General features: G+C 31.7%; 1 protein-coding gene across 9 annotated transcripts in view; it reads right to left on the reverse strand.

Annotated features, from left to right (window-relative positions):
• The window catches only part of LOC105333422 (serine/threonine-protein kinase DCLK3), a 38,719-nt gene that overhangs the window by 8,733 nt on the left and 14,242 nt on the right, over positions 1–15,744 (reverse strand). For 3 of the 9 annotated variants that reach the window (XM_011436380.3, XM_066084356.1, XM_066084357.1), the window contains exons 3-4: positions 15,525–15,548; positions 13,944–13,976 (exon numbers count right to left, since the gene is read on the reverse strand). The exons of 1 other annotated variant lie outside the window; for it this stretch is intronic. In XM_011436380.3, coding sequence (XP_011434682.2) covers positions 13,944–13,976; positions 15,525–15,548 — 57 coding nt within the window. Of the gene's footprint in view, positions 1–3,585; positions 4,023–4,263; positions 4,421–9,196; positions 9,420–12,193; positions 12,201–13,943; positions 13,977–15,524; positions 15,549–15,744 lie in introns of those variants that run through there. 5 more of the 9 variants (XM_011436382.3, XM_066084360.1, XM_066084358.1 and 2 more) reach the window with 5 other exon arrangements.

A 15,744-nucleotide genomic window follows, 5' to 3' on the forward strand; every position in this document is an offset into this window, starting at 1 on the left:
AGTAACAACCAGACCCAATCTAACAGAAAGCATATACCCCAACCAAATACTGGGGTCTGTTTAGTATGTCCACTCAGGATTTGCTTTGGGTCTGCTAATGGCAGACCCAGAGCTGACCCAAAGCAGACCCCAGGCTGACCCAGAGCAGACACAGAGTGGACAAAGAAAGTAGACCCCAATTCAAAAGCAGACGGTAGCTTTTTTTAATTTAATATATTTTTATACAACAACAGATTGGTACAGTAGTAAACATTATCAAACATTAATTTGTAAACCATGAACAGTCTATATGAAAAAATGATGTAATTGTATCATCAAGTCTAATCACAACTGGGAAAAAAAACCCAAAATATTTTTACAAGGGACGGGCTTACATGTATGGCACGCCAAATTCACAAAAATGAGCTAAACATAGTTTCACAGTCGATAAACTAGGTTTATCAGCTGTTAACTATAGTTTACGGATCCTAAAGTATAGTTAATGATTCGTTAACTATAGTTTACATCCGTGAAACTATATTTCACGAATGTAAACTATAGTTTACGAATGATTATCATAGTTTATCTATCTGTAAAAAACGTTAACAATAGATTTTGCTGATAAATATAGATTCACATTTGTTAACTATAATTTACAATCCTAAACTATAGTTAAGAGTTGCTAATTATAGTTTCACAAATCGTGAAACTACATTTATCAAACAAATTCACAAAAATGAGTTAAACATAGTTTCACAGTCGATAAACTAGGTTTAACACCTGTTAACTATAGTTTACGGATCGAAAACTTGGGTTAACGACGTTAATCTATATTTCACGTCTGTAAATTATAGTTAACGCGATATTCTATGTTTCACATGTGTTAACTATAGTTAACACTGAAAACGATCATTTGCGATTGTTAAACATAGCTTATCTGATAAATATAGTTTCACCATGATTGTGAATTAACAACTTTAAACTTTAGTTCACCAATGCAAATTGTACATAGTTTATCTGATAAATATAGTTTCACAATCGTGAAACTATATTTATCAACTCTAAACTATACTTTACGAATGTAAACTACAGTTTACAGATGTGAATCTAAATTTATCAGCAAAATCTATTGTTAATGTGTATATTTCCAGACAGAAAAACATAGATTTGCATTTGTAAACTATAGTTTACAGATGTGAAATATAGATTAAGGTCGGTAACTATAGTTTAGGATTCGTAAACTATAGTTAACAGCCGATAAACCTAGTTTATCGACTGTGAAACTATGTTTTGCTAATTTATGTGAATTTGGCGTGCTTTAGATTTGTAAACCTTAGTTTACTGATCATAAAACCCTATCAGATCAGATAAACTATGTTTAACAACCACAAATGATTGCTTTCGGTGTTAACTATAGTTTACAGATGTGAAATATAGATTATCGCATTAACTATAGTTTACAGATGTGAAATACAGATTAACGTCAGTAACTATAGTTTACGATCCGTAAACTATAGTTAACAGTCGATAAACCTAGTTTATCATCTGTGAAACTGTGTTTAGCATTTTTGTGAATTTGGCATGCCATATACATGCTGTATAAAAAAAGATGAGTCTACTTCACACTTTAATGTTTGCATGAAGCAAAGCTACTAGGGTCAGCTTTTGGGGTCTGCTTTGGTGTTAGGTTGTGTCTAGTTGATACTGTATCATCTTAAAACAGCTTCCTCATTTTGTGGCAATTTCCATCCATTAAAACCAAACTGGTACTGAACACATTATTCATGCATTTTCTTGTCAAAATATTGCCCAAGAGAATATTGTAATGGTCTTCCCCATTATAAGGCTACATTAAATCATAGGACACATCCCCTAACCAACAAAGACATTATAAGTTCTCAATAAACTTCCCGTCGATCGAGTCTTATATGTTGTTGATGTTCCTAATTCATATTACATTCATATCATAATTACTAATATTGTCAAAGCTTGGCAGATCTGCAACATACATTGAAGCTACCCAGCTATCTTTGCACAGCTTTCTAGGTTTAGCCAGAAATTGATAAAATTCATCTTCGCAAACATTAACTCATATTGAATAATTCAATATCTATTGCTACCATCTATTGACCTAATGTGGTTTATATACATCCTTTTCCAAGCAAAAAAAAATCAAATATGTTGCATCAATTTTCTATTGCCAGGAAACTCTAATAATAATGAATGGCTGAGAGGCAACTGATTTTTGAGCAAAAAAACAGCCTTAATTCTTTTGAAATATGTAGGTCACTTTAATACAAATTGATATATTGGATAAATTCCTTATGAAACAGGTACATTTACTCGCACTACAACAAATAGATCTTAATTTTGCAAACAAAGGATTTGCAGGCTTTATGGATGTATGAATGAGATGTCATACAGGTATTGACTTCAAATATTGCAAAATCGGAGGTCCAAGGTTTTTTCCAGTTTATAAAACACCTGTCATCTGCACACCAAATCGATGTACAATGTAAAGCTGATTAGAGCCAAACAAAATTTGAAAATTCAAAAAGAAGAAGGTCCCTGTTTGAGATTATTAAAATTTCTGCCATGGTCACGTCGATTTTGGGGCAGAGACCTTTCACAAAATCAAACGTGATTCAAACTTTTCTGCTTTTTACTGACAAGTGTATTGATCAACCTGTACTAGTCTGCCAAATGTGAAAATTATTCAAAACGTTATGATCCTTAATACATGTTTGTGGCTGAGATGTCTAGCCTTAGGGCATAGCTGTATAATGTATCCGGACAAGTGCATATCAAATCTATAGGCACACTCTTGAGATGTTCTGCTTTCTCACAGAGAATTTACCATTCAAACTGTTCTATACTCTTTTGAAATCTAGCTATCAGAAGAGTTGAGCATGACTCTTCAATTTTAGTCATGAAGCAAAGGTTTATCACTTGACAAATCTTTATTGAAATGCGAGATTGAAAATCAACAAACAATTTGAAATAATTTTTGTTATATTGACCTGTTTCTTTTAATTTAACCAGCATGTTTTCCTCTATAGTTATTCAAGCCTTATATAGATACAAGTAAAGGAAAACAAATATGACCACTTTGTATGGGATTTAATTAGTTCATGGTAAACATCAAGTTCTTTAGTGATGTGACATGGATTTTGAATCAATCTTTTTACAGGAACAAGAAATACTGATCATAATGATCAGTTCTACTTTTTAAGCATCTAAAAGTACTATTGTAGATTCCTAATCATAAACATGAGGGATATCAGGCATTTAATTCCGAGAAGCAACCATTTAAGGACTCGCTTTTATTTTTCTGACAATTGGGAACTTTATGAAATTATGTCAAGTTTTTAGTTCACACTTTCATATTCTTTCGATTTGATACAAAAAGGCAGACTTGCGGAATCAATAATGTAATGTAAAATAAGAAATATTTGTTAAATTCTTGCAAAATAACACATATATCTGTGGTAAAATTCAAATTAATGGCAATTGCCAGAATAATCTTATATATTATCATATCATTTCTGTAATAATTGATTCAATCAATTATACTGTAATTGTATTTCCATATCATCAATAACTTACGTGCAGAAGCCGATTTTCCAGCCATTTAGTAGAAAATCTTGTGTGCATCCATGACAATAAAGTACAAATAATTACACAATCAAGGCCAAAAAACTTCTTATAAAATCATTCATTTTGGACATCTACATTTCCCTTAATGAATTGATGGTAGCTAGGACCCCTTTCCTTTTCACATAAGACATTATTCCAAAATGCAAACAAATCTTATTCTGCAGCCATCCTACATTAAAGTGCATGCTTCACAGAGAGGTTCTACTATCAACTTGATATTCCCGCTTCAATCTTTAATGGTCTTGACACATGTACCTGTGAAATCTTAATATTGATTTTAAAATTTTTATCACTGATTGTCTCTACCCAAGATTGTTGAATTCAACTGAGACTAGATAAACTTGATTTGTCGTGATTGAAAAGTATTGCACGTTCTGTCGGGACATTGACAAGGGAATCATTGCACACTGCGCTTCACCTTAAAAAGCAAACAATGGCCCAATGGCGCTCTCCCATATCTAAGTCTTCAGCAGATTTTCTATAACAAAAACCCATGCGTTTCTTCTCTATAAACAAAGGCCTGCTGATAGATAGCTAAATTTTTGCAAAGATTAAGCACTGCATGAAGATAAGATATAATAATTTTAAAAGACCCGTTGAAACTTCAACATGCGAGAGACCATTTACTGTTTACATAGAAGATCATCCATTGGCTCCTGGGCATTATGTAACCTTTGAATTCCTCATCTTTCTGAAGTTTTCCGTTGTTTTACAAACCTCAGTCATAGAACCCATAACTTAACTGCCTTTTGTTAAACATTTAAATAATATTTAATCAAATGGAAATCTATAAAAATGTTGTCGTCAAAGCATTCGTTACATGGAAGGCTCTAACATTTCATGAACACAGGGCCGTTGTCTTTAAATATAGGCTAACAATGGTTCCTGACAACTGTAAGCACCCGTCATGAAATGTATCTGAATGGCAATAAAGAAATCTCCCAAAAATATCAAACCCTTTGTTTCTGACAGCTAGCTACAATGAATGGACAGAGTTAATATGGACCCGATTGATCAGGCCACACTCCATTACCCCTACAGTACAGTGCATAAACTACAATGCAATAGTAATTAATTAAATTGTTTAATTCCACCCCAATAAACCACACCTCAAACAAAGGTAATATCCCTAAATATCATTCTTATCACATATAGTTAGGGGTCTGACTTGAATCAAGTAGAAGGAGGATATCTTGTACTACCAATCTGCGCTCAGAGTGTTTACCGGTATTATAGTACCGGTATGATTCATCGGGTGCCCTGAAGGACCTAATTTTTAGCAGATATTTCAGTTTTTGATAATTCCTACTGGACAAAAACTTAGAGTCAACATTTAAGTACAGGGAAACATTTCTCAGATTCCATATTTAAAATGAATTCATTTCTATGCGACTCATTTTGCTTGTTGAAAAGCACTAATCTTAAGTCCTCATTATTCATTAAATAATTTCCAATTAATTATTCAATTAATAATTTGTTGAAAAGCATTAATCTTAAGTCCTCATTTTTCATTAAATAATTTCCATAATAAGAACTACCGGTAAATGAAATTGAGAGGTTCGCACTCCAATTGAATGGCTCTAACAGTTTTTATCAAAACGTATTAAATTAATGTTGCCTATATGAAGTAGTACATCTAGAAACACATATTTGTATTTTTCCTGAATGTTTTGATTTACTTACTTTATAGAAAACAACTTACTAAAGGAATGCTGAGTCAATATGAAAATACCTGTTAATGCAATAATCAAATTTCCCTGAAAACAGGTCTTTGAGGACCTGCGGAGTCAGACAAACAGGGTACTTTTACCTATATACCATACGTTTTATTTTATCTAGACATCATCAATAAAATGAATAGATTCATACTAGCTGTTATTGTCAGGTGTTCTGGAAATTTTTAACTAAAAAAGCTATAATATGACCAGCTTGGTCATTTTTAGAGGGTTTTTTTTTTTCAAAGAAAAAACAATAAAGTATTTATTAATTTAAAGTATCCAACTGCACCCGGAAAATTTTTCAAATACTTAAGTGATTTCTACCCAGATCACCTTTGACCTTCACTTGAAAATCCCTCCAAACATCTGGAACTTCTGCTGTCAGATAAAAGATTCAGCACTGTAATTTTTCTAGATTAGAGCAGGCTTACTATACTTAGACCCAGAACAAACTTCTTTGGACTTAATGTGCTAGCTAGCCTCAACATTAATCATGGAGAGTGAAGATTGGAATTCATACAGACAATGGCTTGATTAATAACCTATTAAAGACATACTGTAAACGTATTATATTTAGCGTGTATGATATTTAGCGGAATGTGATTTTTAACAAGTTAGCGTGGATTTGATTTAGCGCATTTCTGATTGTACGTATTTATCTACTTATATATTTTACATTTGGCGGTGTACTTGATTTAGTTTTCCGCCAAAAACGTTAAATAGAATACACAGCGAAATGTAATACGTTTACAGTATTATATAGGATGACTTAACTTAATACTGGTACTTAATCATTGTCCCTAAACAGCTGTTGTCGTCACGTCCGGTAACGATTTATCGGCCATTTTGTACATTTTTACGACCTATTTTGTGCAGAGTTGATCTCAGAAACTATCAGAGATATCACTATGAAACTTTCAGGATAGGTAGTCTATAGTTTGAAGTTGTGCACTATTATGTTGCTTTACGCCAGTGGCGCCATTTCTTAGTGCTTGCCTATATATACAATGCAAATGTATATAAGCAAGTGTGTTGCAGAGTGTTCCAGATAAGGCCATAGTTTTGGCAAATTTTCATGCTCGTAACCATATTTTATATTTCAAACCATATTCCATATTTCAAACAATTTGAAATTGATTTATTTATAATTTTTTAAGATTCTCTCCTTGAAACTGATTATCATCAAATTCAGGACAACATACAAATTACATGTACATATATAAGTAATGAAACTTGCTAAAGGCTGTGTAATGGTTCAAATTAATAAATTTTTAATTAATGTACAAATGTATCTTTAATCAAAATAAATTCATGTACTAAAAAAATCCTTAAGCTTATCATTTAGTACAATGTGCCTAGAATTTATACATGTTTATAAATTAATACATTTTTGTCTTTACTGAAAGCAAAACTTGAAGTACCGGTATATAATATCAAAGAAGATTTTTCTAATGAATTTCCATATCCAATTAAAATAAAGTTTAATTTTATAATAACACTTGCATTATATCTAAAGCATACCTTCTGAGTTATAAATGAATGTAAAATGTGATGGCCTTTAAAACCTCAGGAAAAAGACGTAATAATGAGTCAATCAGGTCATATAGAAACTACATATTTAACTTGTACATGCAACTACTGAAAGGAGCTCTCTGAGAATTTATGATTTGGGATTTAATTTTCAAAACAGTCTGATAAAGACAAACACGCCTTGGGAATACATGTATTATGAAATATTGTTGTCCTAACATTTGAAGATCTTTAAATTATTTGCAAAAGCAAAACAAAAAATGTTGGGACTGGTATTTTTGATAATCTGCCAGATCAATTTGTTGCATGATTGTATTGTTTTCTTGTGCAATTGTTTAATGAGAAGCAAATAAATTGATCATTATCAATAATATTTTACCAAAATTTCCATATCTAATACCTATCCCTAGCACTAACTCCAAGATGTATCAATTTTAAACAAAAACAGCACCTACATATCTATTAAAACAAGAGGTCCATGGGCCACATTGCTCACCTGAACAATAGTTCTTGTACCATTCTATTTCGAAATGTTTAAATATGAAACTTTACAAAAGTATTTAAAAACTCTTTTTAATATTCCAAGATTTTACAATATATTAAAGAACATATAAAAAGAAGCCTACTTTTTTGACATCATATCGAAGATATCTTAAGATCTATGATGATCAACTGGCTAATCTCATTATTCTAGGTCTCAACATATTAAATATAACAAAAATGTAAAATGAAGTATATATAATTAAGAAAAATTGAAGAAGGTCACTGTGACCTTAATATGAAGATGCTGATACATAGTTAAATACCGTAACTAAACACAGCATTGTTTTTTTTTAAATGAAGATTTTCAAACAGTTTTCCTTATATTTCTATAATTAAACTTTGAACCCATCTTGGGCACCTAGTACTGGTCTCGGGTCACAGTTTTAACAAATTAGAATCTACTAGTACACTATCCTAGAATGCCTGCATAAAATCTTACAAATTTAATTCATATAATTTCTATATATTATATATTTGAATTTTGAAATTTGAACACCTATTTGGGTTCCAGTATTGATATAGGGGTCATAATTCGGCATCAACAATTTAGAATCTACACTATTTGATGATGCTTGCATAGTATGTTCACTAATTGTAGCAGTGTAGTTCTTGAGAATAAGATTTTCAAACATTTTCCCTATAAATTTCTATTTTAAACTTTGAACCCAGTTCTGGGGCCTCAGTATTGTCCTAAGGATCATAATATTAACAATTTAGAATCTACACTATTTGAGGATGCTTGCATAGTATTTTCACTAATTGTAGCAGGGTAACATTTTCCCTATATATTTTTATGCTAAACTTGAAATCCTCTTGGGGCCCCAGTATTGGTCTAAGGGTCACAGGTTATAACAATTTAGAATATACATTATTTGAGGATGCTTGCATATTAATTTCACTAATTATACAAGTGTAGTTCTTTAATTTTTAATCATTTTTCCTATATATTTCTATGTTAAACTTTGAACCCTTCTTGGGGCCCCAGTATTGATCTGGGGGATTTTTTAAACAACCATCCTATTTTCACTGCTTCATAATTATTTCCTTTCTAAAAAGGGTTTGACCCTTTATTTTAACAATTTAGAATCCTTTTAATATAAGGATGTTTTGTACAAAGCGTAGTTAATTTTGCCCAGTGGTTCTAGAGAAGAAGTCAAAAATGTGAAAAGTTTACAGACAGACAGACTGATGACGGACAACAGGCAATCAGAAAAGCTCACTTGCACCTAAGTTCAGGTGAGCTATAAAAAAAAGGTTTGGCATGTGCAATATTAATCTGATGCAAGAGAGATAACTCTACAATACACCAAATATTTATTCTTTTATATTAACAATTAATGCAGCAAAATACAATATATGTATAAAATTTTAAAAAGTTTAGACTTAGAACTCCAATCCCTGGAAATATCTCAGGCCCTAATGACACTCTGTGAATGTATTTGAGAAATGAATTATTCATGACAAATGATACACTGTTTTGTGAAGGAAATGGGATATTGATTTTTAGAGTTAAACTTAATATAAAAAGCCATTCCATTAGATTTTCTATAATTTAGATCGTATTGGTTCATAAATATTTTTTTTTTAAATAAATTGGACTGGTTAGAAACCTTTTTTTTCTCTATAGGCATTGAATCTTTTCATCATTAGGATTGATCAACATTTCAATGATATTATATCCTATAAAGACATCCATTGATTTCTTTAAAAGTGTAATAATCATACTACTGCACTGATGATGATACAACTGCCTTAAACTAAATACTCACGCTGGCGACCCCAAATATACCTCCTATACAGAAATGGAGGGTCTGGACCAATGTCTATCACCTCCACATCACGATTTTTCCATGTATTAGAAGTCTCTGTCTTTTGCTGTTTGACCAACTCAATACGTCCCGAGGGGTGCCGAGAGTACATGCATCGCAGCTTATCTCTTGGGTCAGGGCGTGATGGAAGTTGCGGTGGGGCAAACATATTGGAGAATTCACAAAAAAATCTCAAAAAATGGGGAAAATATTTCTATTCAGATGGATCGAATCCTCATTCAGCAAGGATTCGCACTCATTCCCAATTCAAAAAGTTCCTTCAAATCCATTCCTATATACGCAATATGATCTTACAAGCCCTGCTTCCACATGTAAACCAAAGTCTCCCATATATCTTATAGATGTCAAGCAAGATCAAGGGAAAAGTTCCTGATCATGATTTATCCAACTTGCCAAAGTCGGATATTCATGTCTGATTTTATGAGTATTTTTTGCTCAAATCCTATAAATTCCAAAAGAACCCAACTAGCTCTGCTAATATATTAAAGTTCTCAAGCCAGATCCCAAGGACAGGTTCACAATGATTCGAATTCAACATTCTTTCCAAAATCAGCAATTCATTTTGTGATTATTTTTCCTATTGCAGGTCCATTCAATATGTAAGTCCAAGATTTTGAGAACCAGCTTGCACTTACACCTGGCAACCCCAAGTTCTGAATATTGAAGCATCTAGGTATCCAACAATTTTTTAACTGCTGTTTCAGACTACACATAAAATCAATGAGTGGGGGGTATCTGGGATTAGGAGGGTTCATTCCCACGGGAAACCGACCATTAAGATGGATTATAGCAATTTTCCGTACCTATCTCTATACTAACAGTATTCTATGCTTGCTTTCTGAGGCTTTTCATAACTGACTTAGATGGAAAATGCAAGTGGTTGAGGATGTTTTATTGCATAGAAATAAAATAGCTGAATTTGATTCAAGTAATAAAATCTTCTTTCATTAAATTTTTAAGTTTTCAGCTGATGTTTTTATGAATACTTAACCAGCATGTATCATATATTAAACTTTCTCAGGACATTCGCAGCTGCAGATGTTTTTAAGAAATTTAAATTAGACTTAATTAATAAATATTTAATATTTACCTGATATAAGAAATTAATTATCAGTTGGGCTAGCTGTGATATCTTAAACATTGATACTTGGAATTCCATATGGTTACATGTCCAAGCTAAATGGAAGTCTCATGCATTCACTGTTTCTTTAACTCTAACCTCTAAGCCACTTTTTAAAAAAAAAATATTAGTTGTTTTTCAAGACCGACAACCCAAATTTTCAGATTGTTTGTGGAGTGAGATGGATGAATAATAAATTTATATATCAAGACCATCATATAAACCAGAAAATTCAGCATAATTATATAAAATGGGAATCTTAAAGTTTAATTGACAAGAGGGAATTTAAGCTGGATATGTTTTAAATTTGTTGTTGGATAGGAGTGAGTGGTATTACATAAAAAATTTGTGCAAAAATGTGTCTTTATATATCATATTTTGAGCTATACCGACCCAATATTTGAAACAAGTCTTGAAAAACAACTAATTAAAAAATGTAGCCCTAATGCAATGCACATCTTAGTTTTTTTCTCTGCAAAGAGGGATAACTCTAATCAATGGAAAATGATCTGGAGTTTTCAAAGGGAAAAAAATTTCTTTGCAAAAAGACCTTGATCCAATAAATGACACAGTTCTTTTTGAAATGAAGGTCATACACTGTACAAAATTACAAGCAACTTTTGTACCTGGCAAGATTTATTTTCTAGTACTACATTTTAGTATGGCAAACAAATTGGTTTAATTAGAAATACTCCCTCTAGCAGATAATCATATACCTTGAACTGTTCATAAACTCAGAAAAAAAACCACATTAGAAAGAAATTAAGGTACATGCAATCTCTGAGTGTAAGTACAAAGTTAGGGTCTCATTCAGTGAACTTTAAACACAAATTAATGTACCGGTATATGTCATAATATTTTAATGCAGAGAGATTTCGAGCCCAGATTCAAAATATTATGCAATATTCAGAATGCAAGGTTAAAAATATTATGGCTTCAAAATATTGAATCCCCTTCTCCAATGGGAATTGGAAATTGGAGGGAGGGGGTTCAATTTATCACAGCAATAGTATTCTGAAACCAGTCTCCAATAGAATGAAAACAGAGGGAGGTTCAATACTTTGCAGCCATAATATTTTGAACCCCCTCTCCCAATTAGGAATTTGAAAAAGAAGAGGGATTCAATCTATTGTGAAAATCTGTGGGGGTTCAATATTTTAGGCCCTTAATATTTTGAGTAGGGGTTTCAATTAATATATTTCATAGAAGAGGTTTAATATTTATAAACAGCAATATTTTGATTCAGAACTTTGCAGGGTTCAAAATATCATGTGATACATGTACTGGTATACCAGGTCACAATTGGCTCTTTAGAGTTATCTTTTTAAACACAAAAACTTGTGCATTTATGATAAATTTCGATTTAAAAAAGATAGATATGTCTTCTTTTAAAAAAAATTAAAGATTGATCAAAACAGCTAGGGTTCCATCACCAAAAAAAATAAATATTTTTTTAGGTTTCTTCATATATTGAATTAAATAGCATCATGCAGCCAAAATTCTATGAAGTTTACATCTATCACCATATATAGCATCCCAAAAAACATTTCTACTATCAGCTGGACACAGCACTACTCTATCTATAAAACATGAGGAATTTAGCTCCTCCTACAAGTTTGCTGGAAGCTTAACTGTACATGCATGCTTTGTAAAAATGGAATACTACTGTGTTGAATGAATTCAAGCATTTGACATGTACAATACAATTTAAAGTACTGCTGTGTCAGAGTTAGTGCTAAGCATTTGAGTTATTGTAGCATGGCTATTTCTGTATGGTTGGTTATTCAGAATAATAAATATATACATCACAAACTTACTTTTTCTCAGCCCTATATGGTAATCAAAAATTGCAATAGATCAATGATTAGCATACTGTGCAAGTTTAGATAATAATATATCACATAAATAAAATATATATTGCACCATATAAAAAAAGCATCAACGTATTAAATTCCATACCAAATACCGATAATCTATACAATACCATACAGCACGTATGTATCATAATTATATCCCACCATGCAAAAATGTATTCACTGTAAATTACCCATGGTCATTGATATTCAATAGAATTCGTAAAAATTTGAAATAAAATCAAACGCATCAAGGACCATTGATATTCTAAAGTGATGTTTTAGATGTGCTTGTCATTAGCAAAGCAGTAAATCTTATTAAAGATACCAGTACTGTTCCTTAAATTTAAGTAATTATTGATTGAAATTTAGCTGCTTATCTAATTTGCTTTTCATAAGGGCAAACCAATACATTTTCTTGTTCGTCGGATCCCACACGCTCATATTCAAATAAAACTATACAAATAACATTATTAATTTCCCGCATCCAGGAAATTCTGCTCTGTTTTCCATCCAATTACTGCTCTATTTTTAGCATTTTAAATAGTTTTACTTTAAAAATCAGAAACAAGTATGAAAAAAATATAACCGTTTGCACAAACTTATCTATGTACCGCCAAAAAATTTTGGCTACAAGAAATAATAATTTTATTATTTAATCCCTTGCCTGCTTATACTTTTTTTTTCACTGGATGTCCGACGAACAAGAAATTATATTGGTGTGGCCTAAGATGAAAGTTGCTAAACTAGTTGCAATAACTCAATGGACTTCAATGAAAAGATGTGACACACATACAACATACAAATACATATAAATCCAAATCCAAATTGCAAAAATCACTTCTAAACCAAACTCAGGTCAAGAATTTGTAAACTATGGAACAGAAAAATAAAAAACTAACCAAAATTAAACATCTTCTACATGCAATCAAATTCATGGAAAATTCAGTTCAACCTTGAATGCATGATAATGGCCTAATGCTTGGAGCAGACCCCCCCCCCCCCCCCCTAATCCTCTTGATATTCTATCAATGGAAATTAACGTAATGAAACAAATTCTCAAACTAAAAACAGGGGGCTTTTTATGGACAAAACAGTAGTGGGTTTGTTGGATTATGATACACAAAAGGAAGATACATATACAACATCAAAAGCTGTACTGGAGTTAATTTATGCTTTCTCACAATTAAAAAAAAACCCATAACATATTGGAGGCTGAGAATACTTTATGAAGAAAACAAAAAAGATTGAGGCTCTTGCTAAACTTGCATATATATATATGTTAAATGGGGATCTTTTTGAGTTTCTAAAAATTGATAATTATTTTGCAAAAAATTACTGTTTTCTGATACTGAAGTTTACACATCTATACATATTCTTGCTCTCTAATTAGTTTGACCCAAAAATCGTTTTTCATTAATTTTACGTTAAAAATATTCCAAATAAAATATTATTGAAAAATTGCTTGCTTCCAATTATGTGCTTTTAAATAAAATTTGGAAAAGCATATGAATTTTCACAATATTTTCTAGATGTCAATTTTCGATCATAGTTATGAGAGCTATTTTCCCTCCACCTTTCAGGTATTTCTTCAAATTCTAAATATGCAGAGTTTAGCTTTATTCACACCAGGTTACAGAGGCCAAAGGACGAGGTTAATCTGAGCAGCCCCTGAACTCAGCAAGCTTAGGCAGGGAAATGCACACTTAAGTACCATATTTGGTGGATCTATGATCACTTAGAATCTCTGAAAAATTTTACATAAAAGTCAATTAGGGATGAATTCATAATGAGAACAAAAATTCTGCTAAATTTAAAAAACTCTCTTGAATCTAAATGGTAAAAATGAATATAATGATATTTACCGCCGGTATATCCAAAATATTTTTTAACTCGAGTGTAAAATGATGTATCATGATGTCACCATAAAAAAAGTTATCAGCATTATATAAATGAGACACAAATAAATTTGTATATATATATAAAACACATGAGTATCAACCAACACAATCCAGCCCCATAACCCTAATTATAGCAACTTCAGCAGAAAAAATGCAACCTAATCATAATTAATGAATGAACATGGCTCTTGGTCACTTCTTCTGATACATGCATGAGCATTAATTCATTCACTCCTACTGGTTAATGTTCAATAAAGATGTAGCCAACATATACATGTATAGCTATATCATAAGCAGGTGAGTTGATCACATAAATGTACCTGAATTAAGATATTGATGGTCCATTCAATAATTTATGTCACGTATGACAGCTGGGAAGCAAGGATAATGTGTGAGCTGGCATGCAGGGGATTAGAGGGTCAATGTTGTGTTTTATTGTACAAATATGCAGTGTGATTCAAACAAAATTAAATGGGATATTGAACACTTGAAAATTGGAGAACAAAACTGAATCCAGGATTCTGGGGTGACCGTGTTCTTTCTCTTAGTGATTGGACTTTTTCTTCAATAATTGTGCTGTGCTAAGGCCGTGATTTTTATTCTAAATTCAAACATTACATTTACAATGATTAATTTTGTCATTTTTTGATTACTTTTTCTCGGAACTGAACTGCAACAAGATAAACAATTCAAGATGGCAAACTTCTTTAATGCATTGGCTATCACTAACTATACCACGCTCATTTCTGCCTCCCATTATTTGAATATTGATTTGTAGAGTATCTTATATGTATTCAAATTGATACATGAAATTTTCTTCAAAAGAAATGCATCCTATTTTAAAGCTGAATAACTTTAACATTTACATAACCATATTCCCCTCCAACCAAATTAAAATTTAACAAGAAATGTTCGACAAAAATTTGCACTGTCATAAGAAACAAGAATTTTATCCCAAACCAGTATTATTGTTAAGTAAATCTGCAAAAACTGGAAAACAGAAGGTCCTTTAAGGCAAAATGGATAAAAATTCAATAACAACAGTATATAACCCTTGCAGTGATAGTCTTAAGAGCTAGAGAGAAGAAAAAAAAACCAATGGCTGCATGTTTCTTCACCTAATTGTGTCCCTGTCAATGATTATGTGTACAGAAATAGAAACTACTCAAAATAAATTCTGAATAATCAGCTTTTTGATAACTCATCATTTGGAGCCTCGATAATGTGTTCCGTTTGCAGTTCATTTCCATTGATTGCTGTGGTTTTGAGGTTTGGTACAATGCAGAATATTATGGTAACATTTCATGTGAGTTGAACATTCCAGTTGAATGGGTTATACATCATAGCATTGATTAGGCAAACGAGGTGAACGTTAGACAAGTATTATCAATTACCATTCTGAATTCTTCTGGTTTGGTCTGTAGGAGAAGTAAATTTTGTTTTGTCATTAGAATTTCACAAGAAGAGGCCCATGGGCCAAAAGGCTTGCTTCAGATAATTATACAGCAGCAAAAATGATCTTCAACCCCATCTTCATTTCATGTTAATGTTTTTTTTTAACTAAAGAGTAATTTAGTATTAATATAAGTGACTTAATGTAAAACTTAAGTTTTC

The sequence above is a fragment of the Magallana gigas genome, chromosome 5, assembly GCF_963853765.1.
Source record: "Magallana gigas chromosome 5, xbMagGiga1.1, whole genome shotgun sequence".
NCBI lineage: Eukaryota > Metazoa > Mollusca > Bivalvia > Ostreida > Ostreidae > Magallana > Magallana gigas.